The sequence below is a fragment of the Brassica rapa genome, chromosome A07, assembly GCF_000309985.2.
Source record: "Brassica rapa cultivar Chiifu-401-42 chromosome A07, CAAS_Brap_v3.01, whole genome shotgun sequence".
Classification (NCBI taxonomy): Eukaryota; Viridiplantae; Streptophyta; class Magnoliopsida; order Brassicales; family Brassicaceae; genus Brassica; species Brassica rapa.
In genome coordinates, this window is record NC_024801.2 from 16,972,614 (window position 1) to 16,998,505 (window position 25,892).

Below are 25,892 nucleotides of genomic sequence, written 5' to 3' on the forward strand. Positions count from 1 at the left end.
GTAAATTATATAATTCAAAAATCAAATTACTGTATTATTTTTTGCTAATTCTTATATTTATAATCAATATATTTTTCCGATTCTTAATTTAAGGTTTCAATTTACTTAATCTTTCAATTAAAATAATACTTTACTAGATTAATAAAATTATACTCCTGATATTATTAATTTATAAGCTTTTATCGTAGGTGAGAAATATCAAAATCTAATTCTTATTGAAAATATGGTAATAAAATTTTTCTAGGTTCTGTATTTTAGGAAAAAGAAATTTTCATATAATTTTGGTAATAATGGGTTGAGTCTTTCAAATTCACTATTTTAAGACAAAACTATCTATCTATCTAATATCTGAAAAAGTATAATAAAAAGTTCAAAATTTAAAAATAGAAAACACATAACTAAATATTAATCATGTCAAATTTTTAATTTTATATAATCGAAAAGAGAATATTAAGTCAATTTTAAGATTTATTTTTATATGATGAATATAGTGTACAAAGTGGTTTTCAAAAAAATTATAATACGTAAGAATTTTTAAACGAAAGCACAAATAATAATTTATCATTATAAGTTTTTTATTAGTAATATATAGATATATATATATATATTAATAAGTAATTATAAAATTTTATGTTCTCATGGGGGGATGAAATACATGGTTCTTAATTATATCCCAATGACAGTATGTGTCTTTCATCCAAACCTTTCGAAAGGATGCTTGAAGTTCCAATCAAACTACAACTCGTTGTTCTCCCTCCTCTCTGCCTTAACTATGAAGAAAACAAAAGACATTCTCTTTTCCTCTTCATCAGTATCAAATTCAAGAATCCAATTCCAATAGCCACAACAGAAAGTCTCTTTGATATAAACAAAACAAAAATACAATTAATTCACCCCGCCAAATAAAACTTTGAAGTCTAATTCATCAGGCGGATTAATTCACCTTAGTGTTCATTATTATATTTGTGATTAAATAGTTTCATACAATAACTATGTTTACCAGTCAAAATTAGAATCATTTTTCTTTTCATTTTAATAATTCTTTGAGCTTGCTCATTTCTATAAATTTATTAATATATGAATTATTTTTGTAGTTTTTCTAATGCAATAATAATAATCTAATTGTTTTGTGTTAGATTATAATACTATAAACTAGGTTACGTCCGCTTCTTGCGCGGGATGAACATTATATATAAAAATTATATTATGAATTGTAGTTTTTTACATATTGTGAAATAATAAATATATAATGAATAATTAAAAAGTCAGTAACTATTACATATATAATTAAAATAGTGCAAACATATAAATAAAAACTATTAATCCAAACAATATTTTTTTCTATATGATAGGATATATAATTTAATTTAAATGATATAATATATATATTATTTTTTATATTAGTTTTAAATATTAATTTCTATTAAATGATGCTTTTTACTTATATGGTTTTTTTAATCATTTGTAAATTTTATAGAAGAAAACTTTAAATTAATAATAACAAAATTTTCATTGGGGGATTAATAGCTGAGAAATATCTTAGGATATCACTAAAAAAGTTTTTGTCACAAATATAGATTTTAAGGATCAAAATGACCAAAATGTTTTATTAAAAAGGTAAATATACACTTATACTCATAGGGTTAACTAATTCAAACCTTAGGGTTTAAAGTTAAAGGGTGAGGATTTAGAATTAAGTTTTAAAATTTTATAAAATAAAAATAACTATTAAAAATTTGAATATAAAAATTTGAAAAATAGTTTCAAAAATTATTTCAAATTACAAAAAGAAATTTTGAAAAAAGAATTATAAAAAAATTTGAATTTGAAAACATATAATTTGAAACTCTAAAAAAGTTATTTTATTTATTTATTTGTATTTATATATCTAGGGTATTAAGGTATTTTTACCTATTAAATGAATTCTTTTTGGTCATTTTCCTCCTTAGTGTCTATTTTGTGATAAAAACTTGAAAATTGTCTATTTAGGAGAATTGTCTTTAATAGTTTTAGTAATTTATATTTTTTTATAAAATTAAGTTGTCAATTTTGTTCAAAGCTTTTATCAAAAAAAGTTTGTTCAAAGTAAATTTCAAAATTAAACTATTTATATGTTTTATATGGTATATAGTATAATTTAAAACGATATATATATATATATATATATATGTAATCTTAATAATTATTAGATGAGACTTTCTACTTATATGATTTTGTAATAATTTGTATCTTGTCATAAAAAATTTAAACCGTGGATTATAAAATTGGATGTGAGACTTTTAACAGTTTTATTAATTTATAGTTGTTTTCTTAAATTTCAAATATAACATATACAGAAAAATTTAAATTTTTCTTATATGGTTAATGTGGTTGTTTAATTTATTTTAATAGTTTAAAATTAAACAAATATGATAGAAGATACAATAATTTTTATCAAATCTTTATTATTCAAAATCATTAATTATCATATATATTTTAGCCACATTAGGCAATTTTGTAAGTTTTATTTACAGAAATAATAAATAACATTAATAGTGAATTTATGGTTAGTTTAATAAAAAGTTTTTTATATATTTAAATATATCAATCTATTTCTGTAAAGATTCTAATAATCATTCTAACAATGACAAATGGTTACAAAAAATATGTTATAATGTTTCTCAATTAATATATAAGAGATACGACCCACGCACATGTATTATCATATGTACTCATTTTTGTTTTTAATTTTTAGATGTCCTTATTTACGAAAGAACTCCGTCACTATATATTGTCATCCAATTAGGATTCACGATATTACTCTCATCACAAAGCCATTGATAAATACTCTTTCAAATAATGGAACCAAAACACAAAGCTTTGCCTGTAGGATTCAGGTTTCGTCCAACAGATTGTGAGATTTCAAAATATTTCTTGACGACAAAAGCTCTGGAACAACGAATGAGAGCTCCCAATGTACCTGAAGAGTGTCATGATATCTTCTCAAGACGTCCTCGTGACCTGCCTGGTAAGATTAACCAGATTTTCTATCTAGGTTTCGTGTTCCATTGTCCGGGTTTTGCTTATGGGTTAATGAACTAACGTTCGGTCTCTATCTCTATTTGTTATTTCAGGCTATCCAAGAGAAACACATTGGTACTTTTATTGCAGAAAACTTGAAGGCCAAGTTACTTTCAACTCTCATAGTATTTGGAAACAAATCGGAGAAGAAACTGGTGTGTTAGATCCAAAGAATAATGATACATTAGTCGGTATCAAACGTCCATTCACTTTCGTTGATCATGAAGAGCCCGACGATATTCTTTTGTCAGATAAAGACGAATCTCCACAATACAATTGGTTCATGGATGTATTTAGCCTCCCGTTGACAATTTCAGAGACTGATTGGGTTTTGTGCCATGTTTTTCGCAAGAATAACGAACCTGAATCCGAAGAAGAAGGAGAAAATGAAGAAAAAGAAACGGTTGATGCAGAGAGTTTGGATCTTCTTATAGAGAAAGATGGAAATATTCTTCCTCCATCTCCTTCTCCACCTTAGCTTCTTCTGATGGCTTGCTTTATGAAGATGTTCTTAAAAACGGGTGGGTTAGTTTTTTTAAGAATTATTATTATACTTATTATGTAGTTTTGTCACGAATAAAAAAAAATAAAGAACAAATTGTAAAGACCAGTTTATAAGAATCGGAATGAAAGCACAACAGAATCTCATCAGTAATAATAATAATAGTTCTTTGAATCAGAGCATTAGATTCTCAATACATTATCATAGTCCAAAACTTTATCACCTAGTTGCTGCAGACCTAAATTGCCTTTTAGTCCTTTTTCAGATTTGAGAAAGAAATTTTGAAGAAGAAAAGAGTGGCTTTCAAAAACACGTTTATACGTAATAATTTATTATTTTTACCAAAAGATGGTAATTTATTACATGCACGTAAGAAAACTCTAAAACTAATTAAAAAAAAAACTACAATAGTTATCATACTTATTAGATAGTACGTAGTTAAAAAAATCATATAATGTTATGATTTTGGGTTTAGCTTCCAGAGCATTTGAATTCATGTAGTAATATATTGTTCTGGACAGTTGGCCCAAAACCATAACATTATATGATTTTTTTAAGGGTTATATGATTTTGATAAGTAGAAATTGTAATCCTGCTCGTTATCCAGTGGAGGGTTGTGCCGCTCTCTCCAAATATTATACAAAGTACTTTAAGGTGATGATTGTTTTTCTAATTTTTAGATTTTATCTTCTCGTTTTTGATTTTTAGTTTTTAAATTTGGTTTTTGGTTTTTGATATTGCAATAGATTTTAGTTTTTTGAAAAAATATAAATGATTGTTTTAAATTTTGGTTTTTAGTTTTTGGTTTTCACTTTTAAAATTAATAAAATGAAATATTATTAATAATAATAAAAATCCTGAAAAAATAAATAAATAATTAAAATACTATTATCAAAACACACATAAACTTATTTAATAAAATTATTTTAAAACAAAAACTGCAAATACAAAATAAAATTATTGTGACTCCAATATAGATACAGAAATTTGATCTTAAATGTCTTCCTTATATTTCATTTGAGTGTTATTATGTTCTCTGGTGTACTTGTAATTTTTTTATCCAATGCCTGATCAGAATGATTAATATAATTAATATTATTAAAAAAACATTGCCCTATTGCCCGTCGTAATCATAATGCTCCGATGATATCGATATGATTACAAGCGAGTCTTGTTCTCATGATGATCAAGCGAGTCATATTCAAAGTCACATAATTTATATGATCCAATTGAAATCAACATAAGAATTCAAATGTTCAAATCTAAACTCCTTGACGAAAACAACAGGGCAGATATGTTTGACCATCATCCGGTCAAATCCAAAATGATGACGTGTCGGCACTGTCATAAAACTTTTAGACTTTTTGACCTTTAATATCAGTTGAGATCAGGCCACGTGTAAAATGTCAAATCTGAGCCGTTGGTCATTACTTACACGCGTGAGATTTCTTCCCCAATATTGGTCTCGTCTCCGTCTTTCCGGCTGTTCGATCTGTTTCTTTCTTTGACCAACCAAAAAAAAAAAAGACAACTTTTTAGAGCTTTTCTTTCTTTCTTTCTTACATTGAACACATTATTACCACCATACTTGAATCTCACTTCTCTCTCTCTGTATCCTCTCGCGAAATCTCATATTGTTAGGAACTCTCTGAATTTGTAGAGGAGTTTGTTCTGATTGATTAGGGTTATCGGGAGATATGATGAAAGCATCGTTAGGGAGGTTAAGGAGATTCGCATTGCCCACCAAGGTCGATGCGGTTAATATTGAAGAGCTTTTTCCTACTACACAGATTGATGGCCTTGCTCGAGCCTCCAAGGTACACATTTTGTAGATGAGGTTTTAAGCTAGTTTTTTTTTTTTAATTCTCTGGGTTGTTTGCTTTTGATTGTTCGAGTTTATGTGGTAAAATTTCTGATAAAAAGACGTAATTAACCCATTAGTTCAAATAGACATGTAGTTAGTTAGTTATGGTAACTGGTGTTAGTTAGTTACTTGGTTGTTTTGTTTCCGGAATTAGACTGGATGATTCATTAAATTTGGTTTTAATGATAAATGAGGTTAAAAATGTTTGTTTATAATTTGGATATATATGTGGTGTATAATTAATTGTTGATTCCAGGATATGCAAGAAATGAGAGAGAGATATGATAGATTACTCTCTGTTGCTGCTGCCACTGCCAATAGCGCTTATGGTAAAATTCATATTCTCTACTTTTTGGTGATGTTTTTACAACTTTTTATCATCCACTCTGGTTCATAGTCCAACATTAGTATATGTATTAGACTCTAAATCATTTTTGTTTTATTTGTCAGAGTTTTCTGAATCATTGGGGGAGATGGGTTCATGCTTGGAGCAAATCTCTCCTCATAACGATGAAGAAAGTGGTAAGTCTGTTTTCTTTTTTTTTTGGAAGATTCATCTGTCATGGATGGATGTTTTGTTTTGTCTTGTTTTACATGCTGTAACATTGTTTCTTTCTTCTGAAGGTAGAATTTTGCTCAAGTTGGGTCAAGTTCAGTTTGAGCTTCAGAAACTCGTCGACACTTATGTAAGTTGTATGTTGCACCCTTGTACTTTCCCTGAAGCCGTATATGTATAAATTGTGATCAAACTGAGACAAGTTCTTGTTTTGCTTTTTTCCTTTAGCGTTCTCAAATATTCAAGACCATTACACGACCGTCAGAGTCACTTCTCAGTGACCTTAGAACCGTCGAGGTATGCTCTAGCTTTAGTCTAGTTAATATAGTTTGAGCAAGGGTTAAAAAAGGACCAAATTGACGAAACAAAACCTTGATAAAGATCCGCTAATCTTTTTTTATTATCTTTCCCTCTCAGGATATGAAGCAACAATGTGAAGAAAAGAGGTCAGTTATCTCCTGCAATGTAGTCTTTTCCTTTCTCAGTATTTGTTTGATTAATTTTTTGCCTAAACGTCTTGAGTCTTAACTTACAGAGACGTTGTTAAGAACATGGTGATGGAGCATGTGAAAGACAAGGTACACCTTAAAGGCAGTAAAGGGGAGAAACTTATACGCCGACAGTTGGAGACTGCTCGTGATGAGCTACAAGACGAGGCCACCTTGTGCATTTTCCGATTAAAATCTCTAAAGGAAGGACAAGCTCGAAGTCTCCTCACACAAGCAGCCCGCCACCACACTGCTCAGGTACCTTCCCCCCCAAAATAAGGCAACTGAACTGCTCAATTACTGTCTCTTATACTTTCTTTTTCTTTACATTTTCATAGAAGCATCTGTTCTTGGCTGGTCTAAAATCACTTGAGGCAGTAGGGCAACAAGTCAGAATTGCTGCAGAGAGACAACACATCGACTGTGAGCTCTCTGATAACGAGAACGAAATGGAATCTAGTGAGGATGATGATGATGATGACCGACATTTTAAGAGAGATGGAGAACTCAGTTTTGACTACATAACAAGTGAGCAGAGAGTAGAAGCTCTACCTACACCACAAGGATCGACGAAGGTAAATGCAGATCATAGAGAAGAGAACCCAATGTCATACCAAGATCGCAGAAAGAGCAGCCATTCAGCACCGTTGTTCCCTCATGAGAAGTCTGCAAACGCTTACGTATTACCAACTCCTGTCGATTCAAAGTCCTCATCAATCTTCACGCAAGCAAACCACAGTGCACACTTATGGCATTCGTCTCCGCTTGAACCGATAAAAACCGTTCATAAAGAAGCGGAAAGCAACATCTATTCCCGTCTCCCTCGTCCTTCAGAAACTACTCAGCACGCCTTTTCTGGACCGGTCAAACCATCCTCAACCCGTCTTCCAGTTCCGGGTCAGGCTCACTCATCTTCTCCAAGGATGTCTCCTGCGGCTTCACCTCCTCTCGCTTCTTCTCCGCGGATCAACGAACTCCATGAGCTTCCTAGACCACCGGGTCAATCTGCTCCTCCACGACGCTCTAAATCTCCTGTTCTGACTGGTCACTCAGCTCCTGTAACCACGTGGAGTCAAGAAAGAAGCAATGTAGCTGTGTCCAAGAACATTGTAGCATCACCACTTCCGGTTCCACCTTTGGTTGTACCAAGAAGCTACTCCATACCTTCAATAAACCAGAGAGACCAACCCTTTCTTGACACTGACAGAGTAGTCTCTCCACCGCCTCTGCCTCTAACTCCAGCGTCTCTGATGAATCTCAGATCGCTCTCTCGGTCTCGGTCTCGGGTCGGGGAAGCTGCTTCTCAGAGCGGTCAAATAAGAGGTAACGAGCGCTGTGTTTTTTTGGTAACCTTGGAACTGCTAAATCTTCATCATCACCCATGATTTTAAGACAGGAGTTGTTGTTTATGTCAAACGCAGGAGTAAAATTGATTGGACGATGAAGATGTGTAGTAGTAGCTAGCTGTGGCGTGGCGTTTGATCAAAACGTTGGTTTGTAGAAAGTAAATATACAAGTCTGATTATTTTGTAGTTCTTTGGTTTTTTGAAGAAAATCTCCTAATTTGTAGCACTATACTGTTTTTTGTTTCCCTTACATATCTTTGTAACTTTGAAAAAAATTTAGTTGTTTTCTGAAAATTAGGAGAAGGAAATTTAATGGTTCCTCATCTATCATTTTACTCCAGTGATCTGCATCCCATAAATGGTTCCTCAATATATGTAAAAGGTTCGGTAGAAGCTTGAGTGGACGTCCCATTCAAAGATCATTGATTGGTTCTTTTGAAGAGTCTCTCTTGTCAGGAAGATATACATATGGGCAAACTAATCAGGTCTCATATACTACTCACAACGCTCAAGCCAAAGAAATTGACACATTTTACATCTGACTCACACCTGTTCTCTCTTTGCCATTCTTAGTATTGCTGGTGGAAACATCTCTTCAAATCACAGAAGGTTCCATAGTGTTGGTGATGATTACTTCTTATTGTACTATGCATCCATAGATATCTCTGGAGTACCATTACCCAGAAAATTCAAGATATTTTGACATAACCATTTGAAACTTTGATTCCGAAGTTGTATTACATTTTTTTCTTTATTTTGTAAGTTATCAAAGATTTAATGATATTCATTGTCAGGTATATCAAATAAAAGGTTTTGTTTGAAACAACACTTATCTCATGTTGGAGGTTTAGTAGCAAAAGTTCAATGATTTGGGAGATCAAAGGTTGGGATTTGAGAAGAGAGACCATGTGAGAGGTAATAAAGCAGCCTTGGGAATATGTTTCTGTAAGGATCACTTTCTCTTTTGGTCTTCAAATACGTCATACACCTTTCTACTTCAGACTTGACCTCCAAGTAAACCTCATGAGCTTTCTCTTTATCATTTAGCTCTTTCTCTCTACCTTTTGTTTCTATCGGTTTCCCAAAGTATATGTAATATCGTCCAGGAATCTTTGGAATTAGTCCAGGCATATGCAAATCTTGGTTCCTCACTTCGCCTTCTTCATCATTCCTGATCATATTTTATCACCACCACATTTTCATTACTATATATACAATCTTGAAAAGAGAATGAATATAATACCTCAGCTTAATAGTGTCCTGTGTTATCTCTTCTATGATGTTCTTCAAGAAAGGGATCTTCATTTGATCATTGTAATCCAAAACCATCTGTGATATTACTCCAAGAAAGTTACTGACTGAAACAAAAACTAGAAGGAAGAATAGATTTGTCCTTTACTTGACAGAGATCATCTTCTCCAACAGCGCCGAAAGGAATGATTTTTGTTCCAAACTTAGATGCAATCCTTACAAACTCTGAATGTTCAGGCCAGAACAGCTTGTATTCTTCACCCTGCAGAAAATGTGTCAGAGCAAAAAACATGAAGGAAACACAAACAATTAAGTTACCTTTCTGTGCAAGGCTTCACGGACACCTCCAGGATACAAGACCACATGAGCCTTTGAACGAAGCAGCTTGTAGAAATTTGTATTCGAGACGGGAACTGCGCCTATGATCCTAACTGAGTCGAACATCTGCATATCAGGGAGCTTTGAGCCTATCTTTTTGGCAAACATCAGTGGATGTGCAAGGCCACGCAAGATAATGTTCCTCTCTTTCAAGAAATGAATAGCTGCTGGACGCAGTTCGAGACCAAGCAACATGTGGTTGCCAACATACAGAACAGGTCCCTCTGAAGGTATTCCTGCAAGTGATCTTACTACTGTACCGTTGTCTAGAGTTGAGAGGAATACTGGAGAAACAGCATCTGTTAGCAATCTGAGGCACAGAAAAATAATAATACTACTTCAGTATTTACTTACAGGATACTGTGTTGATTGAAGTCACTTACCTTTGTGATTGTTCAAACTCTTTGAGCTCAAAGGGAGTAGGCAGAGTGTAATCAGAAATGTAATCAAGTTTCTTCCCACGGCGATAATAATAGGCAATCTTAAGGATGGTCGCCAGGTCTACTCCATCCTCCTAACATATATAAAGAAACAATCGAGCTGTTCATTAGTAAACCAAACACAATCTTGATGATGCAACAAGTCTCTATATTGGTTAAAGACTGCTACAGACTATATTTGCTTCATCACCTCACTGAAATAGGACTCAAAATGCAGCAAGATGTTGTGAATCTATAAATTAAATGTTCTAAAAACGGCGTCTAGGTGCCGCCTAGTAACAACACATATCCCACCTATAAAGCGTCTAATTACCGTCTAACGATTTATTGGAAATTGTATAACAAAAAGAGCACCTTACCAAGAAGAGGAACTGTCCATTGTTCGCAAACTCACGGACTTCACATTTCGGCAATGCACAACAGAGTCTTTCAATGTCTTCTTTGTTCTGTAGCCATTGATCACGTCCACTGCAATATTCATAGACGTATTATAGCTACAACTCAGCTTCTTAAGAAAATTTATCGCTGGACTTCAACTTGTAATTTAATAATGAAAACAAAGAAGTTTATGAACCTCAGAAGTATCAGGGTTTGGGCTTTGACTGTGTACATGTGGGACTTCGCAGATACTGAAGCAGACTTGAGCAGTTGAAGTTTCCACAGAAGTGTTTCCTTGGGAAAGATTCTAGCCAGAGTCTGTTAATAGTTACTAGTTAAACACTATGATAAAACACATGCAATAAATGATTTGTTCTCCTAAAAGTAGAGTCTTACAGGAAGATTAGCCGAGGCTGCAAAGATGTCTCCTAAGAGTCCTCCACCCATCTGCTTGACAGTTTCATTCAGCATACTCTCGAACATTGCTGCATACTGATGATAACCTATAATAACAAAATACCGTTAGCCCTGACTTTCAAGCAAAACCTGGCATTGAAACCTAGTCTGTTGCTTCACCTTCACGAAACACAAAGTTATCTTCTATCAAGCTGGGAACTTGGTCGGGCAATATTTCCAGTAGACTCGATAACGGTTGCAACATGAAGTTGTTTACGCTTGTGACTGCATCAAAGAGTGTCTTAAAATGAGCACAAGACGAAAGAATCAAGAGAAAGCGAGTAGTATCCTTTTACCTGGATTAGCAAGAATCAAGACAATATCAATATCAGGGTTACTCGCTGCAACATCTAGAGCAAAACAAGCTCCAACAGATTCTCCAACTATATAGATGGGTCTGTTTGGGACACGGTTGTGTTCTGACCGAACTGTCCTCTCAATGAGTCTCACAATGTCTGCAAATTTACATAAAAACAAAGATTAATAATCCAGTTAATTATAAAAAACGGTAATGAAACAACAGATAAGAAGGGAACCTCGAGCAGGTGTACGATCCGTGGCTGGAAAGTGAAGGCACCATACGTCGAATATCCTATATATATATGATCAAAAAGCCAATGAGAGATTAGAAAGAAGATTGAGTAAAGTTAGTATCAAACATTACTTACTCTCCAAGTCTCCTATGCTGGCGAATGAGCCCTAATCCAGTACCATCGATCCCTGTAGTTTCTTTAACTTGAGACACACGTTTCTATAAGAAGCAATATTAAAAAGGACGAACCAGGTATATAGAGGAGAAGAGGAGATCCTGGAGCGCGTGAGCTGCATTCTAATGGAGAGAACCACCGAGGTGGACCTCCATCTCCCCCCTCTGATATGTAGAAATTTTCAGCTTCAGCCAAAAAGTCCATCAAACTCTTCCTCTCCTCCGGCCTCGCCGCCTCCGTGTCTGAATAGGGATTCACCGTGGCCGTCGCTTTTGATCCATCCCGGAGACGTCCAAGCGCGATGGAAGTCAGCCGTTGGTTTGACTTCAAGTAGGAAAAATGAGGTATTCTTGAACCTGAGGAGAAGATGGGACAGATACCATCGGTGATGGTAATCGCCATTGACGAGAGAACTCGAGTATCAATGGTAGATGAACATTCTCGTTGTTTAACTTCATCTTCAAGCAATGGAACATGAGAAGCTCGTGCTCACGAGAAAACAGCCAGCGATGCGTGCTCCGCCATTCTTTCCACTCTTTTCTTCTTTTTTCTCTCGAGGTCGGTTTGGGATTTTACATTTTCGGTTTGAATTTGGTTTAGACTTGGTTATATGAAATTCAATTCACCAACCATATTACAGTTTATTTAGGGTTTAGATTAAGATAAAACTAGTTTGTTCGAGTAAACTTACAATGACTAATCCAAACGCTATTAAAAATGATGATCAAGTAAAAGATTAATATGATACTGAGATTAACATAAATACAGTTGACTAGTTCCTTTTTAGAAAAATGAACGTCACCTATTTTATTGTACCATCATCCAGAACAACGACCCATTGCATATGTTCTTGTAACTGGCAGTATTACCCCTAGCACAAATGACGAAACAGATATTCTGCTTGTCACTGGATGGTATAAATTTCACTAAGGCCATGATTAATTCCGGTCTATTGACTGGGTTTTTAGCTTCGGTTAAAGACAGTTCATAGCTTTTAACTAAAAAAAATTAATAATCGTTATTTAGGTTTAGTTACAAATCTATTTAATTCATTTATTTTGATTTTGAAATTAATATAAATATTTCTTAAATCCACTTGTTCGATTTAAAAAATTAGTAGATTTATAAAATATTTCTAAATCTTAAAAAGGATTTATAAATCCACTAAAATACTAGAATCTATAACTTTACTTGATGTCTAAAGCCTAATAAAGGTCCATTATGTTTTTATATTAAATAAAGAAAGCTCATTCATTGAAGGTATCAATGTTTATAGTTTTTTTTTTTGAGCAACAATGTTTATAATTTTAATTTCTTTTTATAAATAAAAGTTATTATTTATACTTTATTTAGTTTTTAAACCCCAAAAAAATGATCGTAATATGAAATTAAATTTACGGACTAAATTTTACCGTAAAGTTTATATAACTACTGGACAATCAACCATAACCATTATCTACCGTCACTTAAGATGTGTACACATTATTCAAACGATGAAAAAGGTGCAGATAGCTTTCCAAAAAGTGACGATTTTTATATTCTATTTTGTGTGCAATCATACATTACTTCCACTAGAACTTACCTTAAGAATATTGTTTAATAATTGGCTAGAGATCTACCAAATTTAAAAGCATAATTAGAATAACCATAAGAGAAATTTATTACAAGGAAATATATTTTTAGTAATGAAAATGATTAGAAAATGACAAAGAAATGCAGATTAGTTAGAGTAGGACCCCCTTTTAGATGTGAATCCTAATTTACCTTATTATATTGAATGAATAAAAAAGAAAATAAAGAAGAGCACCAGAAAAAATGTAATTTCATGTAAAGTGTGTATACGTAGATTTATTTGCTAATCTTTTAGACTTTTACAGATTACATTTTGTAGTACGTACATTCCAATATATGATAAATGCTAAAACCAAAATATGATAATAACATTAATACAAATCATAAAAATGTAAATTCCATTTTCTTTATAAAAGGAAGAAATTATAATATATATATTCGTAAATTTGATTGGTAGCAGGTCTGAGTCATCATATAATAAACCATTTTGTCCCTCTCTATCAGGTAATATGATGCATGTTCATACATTGGTCTTCTGAAATTCAATACCTTCATCATTTTTGGCTTCCAATTTAATATACTAAATAAGAAAGAAATATAAAATAAATCTACAAATGTACATAGATTTGCAATAATTTAATGTAATAAAGTAATTTTAGTTAAAGATAAAGAGGCTTATAATTCTTTTACAAAAAAGAAGCCTTATAATTAAATGAAAATTGTATTCCATCTTTCTTTAAAGAAAAAAAAAGAAAGATTAAAGCACAATTTCTTACCCCTTCCAGAATAAAACAAAAATACAAAACTGTCATTTGATTCCACGGGTCTCTCTTTCTCTCTCTGTCTTCTTCGTCAGTCTCTGTTACTTAGAAACTTCATTTTTTCTTTGATAGGTTTTTGCTAACTGTTAGATACAAAGTATTATTATTTAAAGTTTTTTTCCTTGTTGTCAAATCTCGTTCTTCTCAGTTACAAATCATTCTCCAATAAATCTCTTTGTCTCTTTTTTACCCCAAAAAAAAATATATTTGTCTTTGTTGTTAAATTTTTCATGGGGTCTTTGTGGTGATTACTCAGTGAGAAGTTCTGGGTTTTGCTTGCTTCAAATGAATTAAGGAATCTTTGAAAAGGTTGATAACAAAAAGAAGAGATTTTTTACTTATTTACTGCAAGTATGGAGCTTCCTCTTGTGAGTATTGTTCTAGTAGGGTTCCTCTTTGTTTCCTGTGACGCATTGGCCTCTAAAGAAGGTACATGATTTCTACAACCTGGAACCTGAGAAAGTCTCATAAGTTTTAGTCTCTGTGAACAATGCATGTTAACACTTTCCTCATTAGTATCTGAGTCTACGAAGTTTAAACTCTAGTGTTGTTGTTGTGCTTGTATCAGTGGAAGCTCTTAGGAGATTAAAAGCGGCTATGTATAAGGACCCTTTGTTAGTCATGTCTAATTGGAATTTTCCCGATTCTGACCCTTGTGATTGGAAGGGCATCAAATGTTCTCCATCTAAGGATCACATTATCAAAATGTAAGAAGCCTTGATCCCTTTCTGCCTCCCACCTTTATCTGTAAAGTTATTTTTTTTATCAGAAGACATTTGATATATATGTTTCATGCGGTGGATTGATAATGCAGAAATATATCGGATACGTCGATGAGAGGGTTTCTTGTGCCAGAACTTGGTCATATAACGTACTTGCAAGAACTGTACGGTTCTGATTCCTATTGACACCAAAAATAACCTGAAAATATGCAAGTTTTATGATGGATATAGAGTTTTGAATTTTTTCAGATGTTTTTTTTTTTTTTTTTCTGTGTGTGGAATGCGTCATTAGGATCCTGCGTGGGAACATTCTAATGGGGAAAATACCAAAAGAGATAGGAAAGTTGAAGAAACTCAAGATCTTAGACTTGGGAAACAATCATCTAACAGGACCCATTCCAGCAGAGATTGGGGGTTTGTCTAACATCAGGAAAATGTAAAATTAAAAAGCTTTAAACTTTTGGGAAAGTCATTTAATCTGATAACGTGCTGAGATAACCATTAATTACATTTATAGAAAACTTCAGTGCAATGGTTTAACTGGAGAGTTACCTCCAGAGATTGGAAACTTGAAGTACCTTAGAGAGCTTCTTATTGAAAGGAACAGGCTTCAAGGAAGTATACCTGTCGCTACAACAACCTCAGAAAAGTGAGTTTAGCCAAATAACCTTCAAGGTATTAATTGTGTATGATGAAAATGTTAAATATATATGTTTTGTCTGAAATCATCAGGTATCCAAGTGGAAACATCTCTGGTTTGTGCAAGTCTCCTCATTTGAAAGTGGCAGATTTCTCTTACAACTTCTTCAATGGAAAGATCCCGAGATGTTTGGATTACCTTCCAAGGTAAAAAGATAATCCATTTTAGATTTACCTTTTTTTTACAGCTGATAAAATATATCTCCTTTGTTTAATGGTAGAGAGAGGTTTCAAGGAAACTGCATGAAAACAAAGGACGTTAAGCAGAGGCCTTCTTCAGAATGTGGTTTGTATAAAATATGAGTTTTTACTTTGTTGACATCTATAAGATTAAGCAGAGGCCTTCTTTTTTACCTACCTTTTTATTTTCATTTTTGTATAGCGAAGAAGAAGAAGAAACATATGTGGCTTCTGGATTTTGAGATAGTCACAGGATCATCGGTTGGTTTGCTCTTTCTAGTTGTGACGTTCTCAGCGTTACGCTTCTGCAACATAAGACGCACTCTCATCGTTCCTTGGAAGAAATCTGCAAGTGAAAAAGAAGAGCACTTCACTGTCTACGTTGATTCTGAAATGCTCAAGGACGTTTCAAGATTCACAAGACAAGAGCTAGAAGTGGCGTGTGAAGACTTCAGCAATATCATCGACTCTTGTGCAAGTAGTCAGGTCTACAAAGGAACGATCGAAGAAGGCGGGACTGAGATTGCTGTGATCTCTCTCTGCTTTAAAGAAGAAGATTGGACTGCTTACCTTGAGCTTTATTTCCAGAGAGAGGTTCTTCTCCTTCTTCTTCTTCTTCTTGCAAGAAAACATGAGTCATATCCTCTGACCATTCATTGTTTCAGGTTGCGGATTTGGCGAGATTAGAGCATGAGAACGTGGGGAAGTTACTCGGATACTGCAAAGAGAACAAACCGTTTACAAGAATGCTTGTTTTTGAGTATGCATCTAACGGGACACTATACGAGCACCTCCACTGTAATCATAATGATCTTAGAGCTATGTTTCCTCAAGAGTAGGAGTTAGCTGATGATGATATGTTCTTTTATTGTGCAGATGGGGAAGGCAGTTTAGTCTCGTGGGCAAAACGGATGAAGATTGTGATAGGCGTCGCACGTGGGCTCAAGTACCTTCATACTGAACTCGATCCTCCATTTACAGTCTCTGAGGTTTGCTCAAATGCTGTGTATCTCACTGAAGATTTTACTCCCAAGGTAACGTTGAAACCTAGAACAGCTAGCTAAAGCTTTGCTTCTATGGTTCTATTACTCTTAAATCATTTCTTCTTCTTTGCAGCTGGTTGATTTTGAATGCTGGAAGACGGTTCTGGTGAGGTCAGAGAAGAACTTGAGTAGTGATCATGGAGCTATATGTGTACTTCCCAATGCAATGGAGCATCGAGATCAGAATTTGAAAGGGATTATCTTCTCATTTGGCTTACTTTTGCTGGAAATTGCGAGTGGAAGGCGCCAAGAAAGAGGATGCTTGGTTCAATGGGTAAGTTTGAAACATTGCTAATGTGTCAACCAAACGGGTCCAATGGAACATAATAGTGGGTTTGTGGTGTAGGCAAAGGAGTATGTTGGTGGTGCATCACAAGTGTTGGTGGATCCAGAGCTGGAGCATTTCAACCAAAAGGAACTGGAGGCGGTATGCGAAGTGGCGAGCCAATGCTTGAACTTGGACCTGAATGATGAAGAGACTTGTTGTTTGGTTAAAGAGCTTTGTGAGACATTAGAGAGTAGAATCAGTGTGTCCATTTCGGCGGGGCTCAGGTCGTCTTCTTTGGCTTGGGCCGAACTCGCGCTAGCTTCGCCTTCTAATGAAGATAAAGATGAATATCAAAGGAGCAAATGGGCAAGCACTCCATGTTAGGAGTCAAACCAATCACCCCTTTGATACCTTAGAACACCAGTTAAGGCTACTCCTCCAAGCTAAGAGAGTTTGTAAAAAAAACAGACTAATAAAACAAAACACAAGTTACTTCAATTTTCTCTCTGCCTCTCTCTTTTACTTTTCTCATTTAAATAAAGAAACTAAAAGCATATACGTTCAAACAATTACGGAAGCAAATTACATTAAGGGAAACGTGGGATCGTGACTTACTCTCTCCTTGAAAGGAGGACATGAGCACGAGACCATAACAAATACATGCATCCATAATAAAATAAAGATGGTTTTGGTTGTTGATTCAGCACTTGATTAATTACCAACCCATCACTCCAACTCTTTTAAAATAAATTTAAAATAAACTAGGTTAAGATTTGGCATTGCAGCTAATGAACATCATATATATATAAATTATTTTACCAAAAAAAAAAGAGAGAAAAAAGCCTAGTAGCTCAAGGCTTACAAATACAGGGGCTTGGTGAGATAATAAACCACAAAGTTAAATTGTTTCTGTCAGCCTGACAGTGTCAGGTGTTCCTTATGGCTAGTTTGCTTTGAGATACATATTGCAAAATAAACTCTTTTTGTTGCAAAATTTTCCTATTTGCGACTCTAGTATTCTGTAAACCAATTTTCAGTTTGGAACAAGAAATTAAATTAAACTGACCTCAAATTCGCAGGTGATGGTGTGACAAAATTCGCATGTTAAATTAAACATTTTCAAACCTAGTTTTGAAACTATCAAAAAGAAGAAAAATGTGGAGAGAAAAAAAACATTGGCAGTTTGGCACAAGTAAAAGTAGAAGAGATCAACAGTGCATAGAGCGAGAGTAATGGTTGTCATTAGGGTTCCGTTTCTGACTGAAAACGGCCATAGCTTTTCTCACAGGAGGCTGCAATGGTGCTTTTCTATCACTGTGATGGTTCATGAACACATCGTTTGATATAAAATACTCATCTCCCTGAAAAAAAAAACCACAACAAAATAATCAAACCAAAATGTTTTCTTCATCTATCGATTAGCGTTTCTATAATTACTAACCGGTTTGCTTGCTTTCTTCTTGGTCTTGGGATGGAGATACTTTTGAGGAAGTTGATCTTCCCTCAGTACCAGATTCTTGGTGATTGCGTCTCTTCCGCTTTTAGGCATTGGTATCGAAAACTGCACAACAAAAGAAGAAGAAGACAAAGGCTTCCTTGTTTAAATACAGACTCAAACAGCAAAACATGGTGGTTTTGTTTAGCTTCTGCTTATAACGACTATACATACTTTGGTCCCTCGAAGTGTAACACGAGGTTTACGTGCAGCTATGATGGTGCCATTCTCGCCTATTGTAACCGCTACCTTTCGCAGAGTGCCCCCATTACCGCACTTGGGACAGAAGATTCTTCCAATTTCAGGAGTTACTGTGTAGCAAGCATGGCATTTCAACACCCACCTGAACATCCATACGCGATCAAGTATAAGACATCTCTCTCAGCTAAAGGAAGATCTGATTCGTAAAGGTGTACCTGTTTAGTTGGCGAATTTGCATACCTCCGGGTGCAAGCAAACGCAAACCCATTTGAATAATAACATTTTGCATTGCATAGTCACCGGTTATACAAGCTACACTGGACTCAGATAAGGCTCTCAACGACCAACTCTGCTCGCTGCCACCATCATCTGCCATCGATGATGCCCCAAAGGTATCACCAGCCTCACTAGCAACATCGATCTCCTCACCCTCCACTTCATCATCATCCTCGCCATTGCTCAAATTTGTCTCTTCAGTCCCTTCCTCCAACCTCATATCTTTTAGGATGAAAGAAAGCTCCTCATCATTTTTTCCCCTATCTTTTGCACACTTTTCAACAGCGCCATTAGACATCTGATCATTGGTGTCCTGGATCAAGTTAGCAGCTTTGTCAGCTTCTTCATCTTTGTGAATTTCTTGCTCAGCCAAGGCATTGTAATGTTCCCACTTGGCCTTTCTCCTAAGGAACTTCCTGTGAGTACTGCTACTAACCGCAGGCCTCCAATCACCACCATCTTCATCATCATTTTCACCCTGTGATGCATCTATTCCTTCCACAACCATCTTGCCCTCAACCTTCACCTCTGTTTTCTTCTGCCTCCTCACACCTTCTTCATCATCCTCAGTATGAGACACAACAGAACCAACCTCGTAACAGCTGTCGGAAGGAAGGATGTTCATGTTAAGGTCTTTAAGCGGAAGGATTTTGGAAGCAGTGTTTGAGTTCTCCTCAGTCTCATTCTCAAGTGCCTCCCACTCCTCCAAGTTAGCCACATTAGATCCCCAGCCAGGTAACTCCTTCTCAGGTAATCTCTTCACCCTAACAGTTTGAATCGGCGGAGGAACATCTCTAAGATTCTTGGTCCCATGAACCTCAGCCTCAAGCGTGTAAGTCAAAGCAATCAACTTGAGATCAACATCAGAGAGTGTATGCAAATCACCAGTAGCTTTGGCAAATTTAATAACTGCACAAAAACAAAAACTGCATTCACCATCGAATATGTAAACCGGAAACGACATAAACCAATTACATCATTAAACCGGATCACTAAACCACTAATCATTTAACGAAGGAGCTCAAAAACTTCGTTGTGTACCTTTACTGAGAGATTCGGGAGATGGTTCCATGGTTTCGATCGCGAAAGGGATGAACTCGAGACGACGGCGAGAATCAGAGTCACGAATCTCCGAGAGCACTTCAGGGACCGTTACGAATTTGTCGGCGAAGTCGGTTAAGCTCTGGCGTCCGTCGATGACGGCGTTCGCGTCAACAACCGCCACTGATATCCCCTTTGTTGATTTGCAGTTTCCGACCATGCCGAGAATCGCCGCCGGAGCTACGTCGGTTGTTGGAGGCTTTGACGGAGGATCTTTCTTCACTATTGAGCTCCACATCGACGCTGGACTCGACTCCATGATTGCTTGAGTTAGAGTTACGTTACTTGCCACTGCAACGAAGAAGACTCAGAGATAGAGAGACGAAGAAGAAGAAGAAATGTAAAACCCTAGTGCTGTATACGTTGCCGTTTTATTCACTTATTTTAATGGGCCTTGATTGGGCCAAATAAATGGGTATTGGACGATGGAAAAATGGGTATTTAATTCTTGAACTATTTAAATTCGACAATTTAAATACCAAATTATCGCTCACGCACTATTTAAATTCGGCAATTTAAATACCGAACTATTGCTCATACACTTTTATTCTCCAACTATTTGTTGATTCGACAAATTGATACCCAAAAAATTAGTCATTAAGTCAATAACGTTTGTCGTTAGTGTTTACCAATCTTCTTCTCTATTGTACCTCAGATATTCAAAATCCTCAAATTGAAACCTTAATCTGAGAGAAAAAGCGAGTCCGACAACTACAGAGAAGATTTTCGGTAACATAATAAAGAACTTTAAGAAGAACAAAACTCTCGAAATTCTTCGTCACGTCACCGGAAATCTCGTATGTACTTACCGGAATCGCTTTCTCTCTCAGATTAGGATTCTAATTTGGGGATTTCGAGTATCTGAGGTATAATAGAGAAGAAGATTGGTAAAACACTAACGATAGACATTATTAACTTAGTGGTTGACTTTTCTGGATATCAATTTGCCGAGTCAACAAATAACAAATAGTTAGGGTGTGCAAACAATAGTTCAATATTTAAATTGCCAATTTCAAATAGTTCAAGAATTAAATGCTTATTTTCCCATTGATTGATATCCTATTTTATAAAAGCAGAGTGATAAAGTGAGTACATTATGACATTATTTTGTTTCGGTTACAAATGTGAATGTTGAACCGAGTTATTACAGTGATCCGCTAAACCGGTTTTGGCCAAACCGTCACCAATACAAGTTTGGTTTCTTACATCTTAGATTGAAGACCCGGTTTGGACATCTTCCGCTGCTTGTCAAATTTGTCTTTGGCTCCGTAAAGGGTTTTATGAACCACATCAAAGTGAGGCTGCGTAGCCTTTCTCGTATTCTCAATCCATTCTTCAACTTTCTTGTAAGGACTAAACAACCTAAGACGATCTTTCTCATCCAAAACCTGCAAAAGATCGCATAAAGTGTTGGTTTACAATCAAATGCCAAAACATAGCAAAAAGGAAGGAAGCATGATTAATTTGGATTGGTAGTATGTTGTGTACCTGGAGTTGCATAAGCTCGCAGACAAGGCTGAGATCAGCTACGGATGGTTGGTTGCTTCCGAGCAAGAATTTAGCATTGCCCTTAAGCCAGAAAGTCTCCAGAGTGGACAGAGACTTGGTTAGTATCTTCTCAGCTTCCGCAGCTGCTTTCGAATCTAGAGAACGGCCAAGAAATGGAGCTAGAACAGTATTCATTACATATCCAGCTGAAATAGTAAAAAAAAACAACCGTGAATCAGAAACATGAAGCTGGTCATTCTATTTGACTCTGTTAAATTCTTAACATCAATATCGAATATGATTATATATAATATATTGAAGTTGTTATTAACCTGCACCAGGGCGTAAATTGGTGTGATGCCAATCCAAGACAGAGTGAATCTTGGCTCTCTTGGAAACATCATTTGGGTACCTAACGAAAGAACATAGTAAGTATTAAAAAATGAACACACTTTGGTATTCAAGAACATGTGTCAAAACAAAAGCAAAAACATTTACCAATGATCAGCTACACTTGGGAATGCTGAGGCAAGATAAATCAAGATGGCGTGACTGCGAGATGAATTACACACTTATTCATTAAAAATAAAAGAAGCAAGAATGCAAAAGAGAAGTAAGTTTTTTTTCTATGTGTAACCTCTCGAAGAGTTTAAATCTGCCGTCAACAATACTTGGAACCTTCCCCAATGGGTTAATCTCTGAGAAACAAAGCACCATTTAGATTCATGTAGTTAGTCACTCACTTGGATAAATAAAATCAACATTGGTTATACCCACACAGAACATGATCTATTGAAAATATATGTCACCAAAACTCGAAACTACAGATATACTCATGTCCGATTAGTTCTACGAACCTTTGAATTCAGGGGACAACTGTTGACGCTTGGCCAAGATAATCAAAACCTCATCGAATTCAATTCCGTTAACCCTTTAAATCAAATTATAATCCAAATAAAAAAAAAGTGAGCAAGTAAAGATTATTAAAAATGAAAATGAATCTCAGTAATGAACAAGGAAGGATGAAGAAATTACTTGCAAAATATGATTATAGCACGAGATGGCTGTGACATACGATCCGCATACACTTTCAGCTTCATCTTCGTCGTCTTCTTGTGGTCTGTGGATGAGAATGTTTCACAACACAGACTGAAAGGTGATAATCTGGGAAGAAGTGTCCACACAAAGAAAATTCGCTTGCTGTTTCTGCTTTACATTTTAAGACATCGTGCCGTTTGTTTGTTAGAAAACGGCAAAGAGTTATCTTACGGATACACACAAACGAACATAAACTACCTATACACATTGATACAGTTCAGCGTTATGTACCAAACCAAAATAAGTAAAATTGTTTTTCATGTGAAAACTGACTATATATAATCAAACTAGAGGTATTCCGGCGCTACGCGCCGGATTCGAACGTTGTTTGTCTTTTAGTTCAATTTGTTTCATTTTCATTTGTTAATTGTTAGTCCAATTAATCGACATAGAATTATGAGTTCTTGAGAGTTCTGACTTAATAATGGATTTTGTGAGTGCATGTCAGGAGAACTCAGGCCTGGAGTCTTTAACTTTCAAAGTCATGTCAATGTATTTTTGACTCCTGCTGAATGAAAATGTTAAAAGTTTTTAGTAATGTGGGTGATGCATTTTATTGGTTTATGTTCGTACGTATAGGGGATTCGTTTTTATTTTATTTTTTAAGTTTATTGGTTTATGCCAAAAGGAAAGTTGATGATAGGAATTATTACATGAGTAAGTTATAATGAATTTCAAAAGTATAGCAAACAATAAATTTTTTTTTAAAATATTCATGATAGAATAAATGTAAATTCAGATTTGTCTTTAAAAAGTAAAGTAAACAATGACATTTTTTATTAGTCGGATTCTGTCGGAGTGATTATTTTATTAGTCGGATTCTGTGGAGGTTATAATCAGACTGTACCAGTTTGAGACCTGACTGTAATATTTTGAAGCAAACGACAGAGATGAAAATGAAAATGAAACATCTCTTCTATCCTTTCTATTACATGTTAGTTTTGAGCTCTTCTTGCCCTTTCACGATTCACTTATTAAAGCTGCATAAAATTCCATAACATAGTATGTCATATGACTACATAATGTATATACATGTGCTACATCTAAGTATAGTTGGTCTCCCAAGAAAATACAAAATGGGCTGGTTGGATTAACTGATACAAAAACCAATTATGTTTTTCATGGTGTTACAGAATAATATAAACATAGGGGTGTAACTGAAAATCCAGGTAGATTAAGGAAAACATATAAAAAACAAAAATAAAAAAAGACAATAATCAAAGCATAAAGTGGAGACCTTTGCAAGGTCAGCCTTTGCTCAATTTTGCTTGGAGAGCAAAACACAAAGCTTGAAGCTTTCACATTTGACGGCTACAGAGGGAGAAAGATAATTTCGTTTTCTTTTCTCCTTTTGGTTCATCTGAGGATCACGAAGCAAGATGAACGAAGTCATAACTCCACACCATTTTTGAAGGTGAGACTTTTGGTAGTCTCGTTGATCTTGCTTCTCTTTTTTATTATCCAATGGAAATTTCACTTCTTTCTTAGCAATAAAGGGCTCAGATTTGTGGGTTTCTCCTCTTCTCCCATTTGCGTTGTCAGTTTTATGAGTCACGACAACGACTGTCTTCGGGATTCAAGCAGCTAACATTTGGTGATCCATTCAAGAGGCTTTGAAAAGAAATCATTTTAGGCCCAATTAACTGTAATAGCCCAACGTTTTTGAGTCAAGAAAGTAACCCATTTGCGAATCGATTTTTTCACTCGTTGAAGTTGTGCTTTTAGGTGGGACACGTGGCTTAAAATGCCCTATGCATAGTGAGGACGTGGAGGAAGGAGGAGAGAGACAACTCTCCTTTATTGTATAAGATAAGATACTACTCTGTAAATAATTTATTAGTTTGCTTATTCTAAGAAGTTATAAATGTATGTACATCTATTCATTTCAGTAGATAAACTGACGTTCATGTGTTAGTGTTACTTTACTGTCTATGATAAAATTGTTGACCCAAAAACTATAAACTAAGTTTTTTTTTTTGAGAAAACTATAAAATAAGTTGACGAAGGGGGTATTTATTTTTAGAATGTTGTGAAACTAAAGCATATTATCAGAAAGTTAAAAGTTAGTTGGAGTTTTTTTTTAACACAGTTAATTGGAGTCTATAATTTTAAAAATACACACAAACACCTTTAGTACAAATTTGAACAGAACTTCTAAATTGTTTGAGAAAACCCTGAAGTTGGTACAAGGCCGATCTACAAAGCATTACACATATTAACGGGTTGCACAAGTGAGAGCATCTCCAAAAAGAAACTCTATTTTGAAGTTTCTAAAACTCTATATTTGAAGTTTTAATGTGTTCTTCTCCAAAAGTAAAACTTTAAACCTAACTTCAAAATTATTTATATTTTACACTATGGTCCTTATATTTGTCATAGTTGATATAAATTCATAAAATTTCTATAAATAACTAGTACACATATATAAATATTACAGAAATATTAATTAAAAAAATCTTACACTAAAATATAAAATTATAAATAAAAGTACATAATTAAATATTAAACTGCAAGCAAATACTACATTATTCCATAAAATTATTTCTATAATGCTCCCATATATGATCAACTAGTGCATTTCGAAGTAAGAAATGATTCTCTTTATTTTTTAGTTGTAGATTACGAGCCAAATTTTTTTGAAATCGAATATCCTCATAATAAGGCTGTTGATAGTTTGATATCATCAAACGAAAAAATCCTTGATCTTTTAAACGAAAGTACAACAAGCAGGAAAAAAGGTCATGAGATGATTGAATTACGACTGCAAAATGAAGCAAAAAAGTTAGCTTTTAAAGAAGTAAAATAGGAAAATAAAATATTGCTAAAACACTTAGCTTCTATCGATGATGTTAATATTCGTGAATACATTCGATCTGAACAAGAAAGAATCATACGAAAAATGCGACAAAAGCAACAACAACAATCATCTTCGGTTACACAAAATTTGTTTAGACAATATTTTGGAGATTTGGGAGGTTCCGGAGCAAATTTACCATACTATTAGTGTTGTTATAATATTTAAATTTGAGTAATAATTATGTCTTCATGTGTCTTTTTAATAAGTTTTTATCATGTTTTTTTAATAATATTCTTGTTGTTTAATTCTAGTTTTAAAATATTATAAATCTTGTTTCAAAATCTTTTTATTTAATTTCATGTGTAAAACTTAAATTTATAAAACAAATTTGAAATATTTATGAGATATAAAAGTTTTAAGGATTAAAACAATAAACAAAAAAATATTTAAGAATTATAAATATGATGTATAATTGTAAGGACCAAAATGCAAATAAAAAGATGAAACTTCAAATTTGAAGTTTTGAAAAGTGAAACTCTATATTTGGAGTTTCACTCTTCAAAACTTCAAATTTGAAGTTTTGAAGTTTCTTTTTGGAGAGCAAAAAACTCTATATTTAGAGTTATATAGTTTCTTTTGGAGATGCTCTGAATACATGAGGATAAAATTGTATCAAGTCAGTGAAATCTGTTAACAAAACATATA

General features: G+C 34.3%; 6 protein-coding genes across 6 annotated transcripts; 3 read left to right on the forward strand and 3 right to left on the reverse strand.

The window, feature by feature from the left end:
* The first annotated feature begins 1,989 nt into the window (after nt 1-1,989).
* On the forward strand, nt 1,990-4,095 carry LOC103850207 (protein ATAF2-like). Its single transcript, XM_009126926.3, has 2 exons — nt 1,990-3,007; nt 3,114-4,095. Exons 1-2 carry the CDS (start codon nt 2,839-2,841, stop codon nt 3,536-3,538), a joined length of 594 nt encoding a protein of 197 aa, XP_009125174.1. The 5' UTR covers nt 1,990-2,838; the 3' UTR covers nt 3,539-4,095.
* Nucleotides 4,096-4,344: 249 nt separating this feature from the next.
* LOC103850208 (uncharacterized protein At2g33490) lies at nt 4,345-8,139 on the forward strand. The gene is made up of 9 exons (XM_009126927.2): nt 4,345-5,379; nt 5,683-5,755; nt 5,877-5,948; nt 6,051-6,112; nt 6,211-6,279; nt 6,400-6,428; nt 6,518-6,728; nt 6,809-7,793; nt 7,892-8,139. Exons 1-9 carry the CDS (start codon nt 5,260-5,262, stop codon nt 7,912-7,914), a joined length of 1,644 nt encoding a protein of 547 aa, XP_009125175.2. The 5' UTR covers nt 4,345-5,259; the 3' UTR covers nt 7,915-8,139.
* Nucleotides 8,140-8,537: 398 nt separating this feature from the next.
* On the reverse strand, nt 8,538-12,075 carry LOC103850209 (acyltransferase-like protein At3g26840, chloroplastic). The gene is made up of 13 exons (XM_009126928.3): nt 11,501-12,075; nt 11,388-11,439; nt 11,256-11,311; nt 11,016-11,174; nt 10,840-10,944; nt 10,660-10,766; nt 10,460-10,581; nt 10,245-10,353; nt 9,829-9,959; nt 9,386-9,755; nt 9,216-9,329; nt 9,060-9,145; nt 8,538-8,987 (listed from the first exon to the last, which is right to left on the reverse strand). The coding sequence occupies exons 1-13, from the start codon at nt 11,826-11,828 to the stop codon at nt 8,678-8,680; spliced, it is 2,049 nt and encodes a 682-aa protein (XP_009125176.1). The 5' UTR covers nt 11,829-12,075; the 3' UTR covers nt 8,538-8,677.
* Nucleotides 12,076-13,872: 1,797 nt separating this feature from the next.
* LOC103850211 (probable LRR receptor-like serine/threonine-protein kinase At1g63430) lies at nt 13,873-17,300 on the forward strand. Its single transcript, XM_009126929.3, has 12 exons — nt 13,873-14,248; nt 14,388-14,526; nt 14,634-14,705; nt 14,834-14,977; nt 15,059-15,190; nt 15,274-15,387; nt 15,462-15,526; nt 15,623-16,014; nt 16,086-16,218; nt 16,297-16,454; nt 16,537-16,737; nt 16,810-17,300. Exons 1-12 carry the CDS (start codon nt 14,173-14,175, stop codon nt 17,113-17,115), a joined length of 1,932 nt encoding a protein of 643 aa, XP_009125177.1. The 5' UTR covers nt 13,873-14,172; the 3' UTR covers nt 17,116-17,300.
* A 468-nt stretch (nt 17,301-17,768) lies between these two features.
* LOC103850212 (20S-pre-rRNA D-site endonuclease nob1-like) lies at nt 17,769-20,214 on the reverse strand. The gene is made up of 5 exons (XM_009126930.3): nt 19,745-20,214; nt 18,643-19,612; nt 18,401-18,569; nt 18,173-18,292; nt 17,769-18,092 (listed from the first exon to the last, which is right to left on the reverse strand). Exons 1-5 carry the CDS (start codon nt 20,061-20,063, stop codon nt 17,940-17,942), a joined length of 1,731 nt encoding a protein of 576 aa, XP_009125178.2. The 5' UTR covers nt 20,064-20,214; the 3' UTR covers nt 17,769-17,939.
* Nucleotides 20,215-20,830: 616 nt separating this feature from the next.
* On the reverse strand, nt 20,831-22,551 carry LOC103850213 (glutathione S-transferase T1). The gene is made up of 7 exons (XM_009126931.3): nt 22,328-22,551; nt 22,150-22,223; nt 21,930-21,990; nt 21,791-21,844; nt 21,625-21,704; nt 21,293-21,498; nt 20,831-21,192 (listed from the first exon to the last, which is right to left on the reverse strand). The coding sequence occupies exons 1-7, from the start codon at nt 22,390-22,392 to the stop codon at nt 21,007-21,009; spliced, it is 726 nt and encodes a 241-aa protein (XP_009125179.1). The 5' UTR covers nt 22,393-22,551; the 3' UTR covers nt 20,831-21,006.
* Nucleotides 22,552-25,892: the final 3,341 nt, after the last annotated feature.

Excerpts from the sequence above, each read along its gene's own strand:
- LOC103850208 (XM_009126927.2), top strand. The coding sequence starts at position 5,260 with ATGATGAAAGCATCGTTAGGGAGGTTAAGGAGATTCGCATTGCCCACC. Across the intron at positions 6,280-6,399 it reads GTGACCTTAGAACCGTCGAG|GATATGAAGCAACAATGTGA; the intron begins GTATGCTCTAGC and ends TTTCCCTCTCAG. Across the intron at positions 6,729-6,808 it reads CCCGCCACCACACTGCTCAG|AAGCATCTGTTCTTGGCTGG; the intron begins GTACCTTCCCCC and ends ACATTTTCATAG.
- LOC103850209 (XM_009126928.3), bottom strand. The coding sequence starts at position 11,828 with ATGGCGATTACCATCACCGATGGTATCTGTCCCATCTTCTCCTCAGGT. Across the intron at positions 10,582-10,659 it reads CAGCCTCGGCTAATCTTCCT|ACTCTGGCTAGAATCTTTCC; the intron begins GTAAGACTCTAC and ends AACTATTAACAG. Across the intron at positions 9,756-9,828 it reads GAGTTTGAACAATCACAAAG|ATTGCTAACAGATGCTGTTT; the intron begins GTAAGTGACTTC and ends TCTGTGCCTCAG.
- LOC103850207 (XM_009126926.3), top strand. The coding sequence starts at position 2,839 with ATGGAACCAAAACACAAAGCTTTGCCTGTAGGATTCAGGTTTCGTCCA. Across the intron at positions 3,008-3,113 it reads ACGTCCTCGTGACCTGCCTG|GCTATCCAAGAGAAACACAT; the intron begins GTAAGATTAACC and ends TTGTTATTTCAG.
- LOC103850211 (XM_009126929.3), top strand. The coding sequence starts at position 14,173 with ATGGAGCTTCCTCTTGTGAGTATTGTTCTAGTAGGGTTCCTCTTTGTT. Across the intron at positions 15,388-15,461 it reads TGTTTGGATTACCTTCCAAG|AGAGAGGTTTCAAGGAAACT; the intron begins GTAAAAAGATAA and ends GTTTAATGGTAG. Across the intron at positions 16,219-16,296 it reads ACTATACGAGCACCTCCACT|ATGGGGAAGGCAGTTTAGTC; the intron begins GTAATCATAATG and ends TTTATTGTGCAG.
- LOC103850212 (XM_009126930.3), bottom strand. The coding sequence starts at position 20,063 with ATGGAGTCGAGTCCAGCGTCGATGTGGAGCTCAATAGTGAAGAAAGAT. Across the intron at positions 18,570-18,642 it reads CAAATTCGCCAACTAAACAG|GTGGGTGTTGAAATGCCATG; the intron begins GTACACCTTTAC and ends ATGGATGTTCAG. Across the intron at positions 18,093-18,172 it reads AGAAGAAAGCAAGCAAACCG|GGAGATGAGTATTTTATATC; the intron begins GTTAGTAATTAT and ends TTTTTTTTTCAG.
- LOC103850213 (XM_009126931.3), bottom strand. The coding sequence starts at position 22,392 with ATGAAGCTGAAAGTGTATGCGGATCGTATGTCACAGCCATCTCGTGCT. Across the intron at positions 21,991-22,149 it reads GTTGTCCCCTGAATTCAAAG|AGATTAACCCATTGGGGAAG; the intron begins GTTCGTAGAACT and ends TTTGTTTCTCAG. Across the intron at positions 21,705-21,790 it reads CCAAGTGTAGCTGATCATTG|GTACCCAAATGATGTTTCCA; the intron begins GTAAATGTTTTT and ends TTCTTTCGTTAG.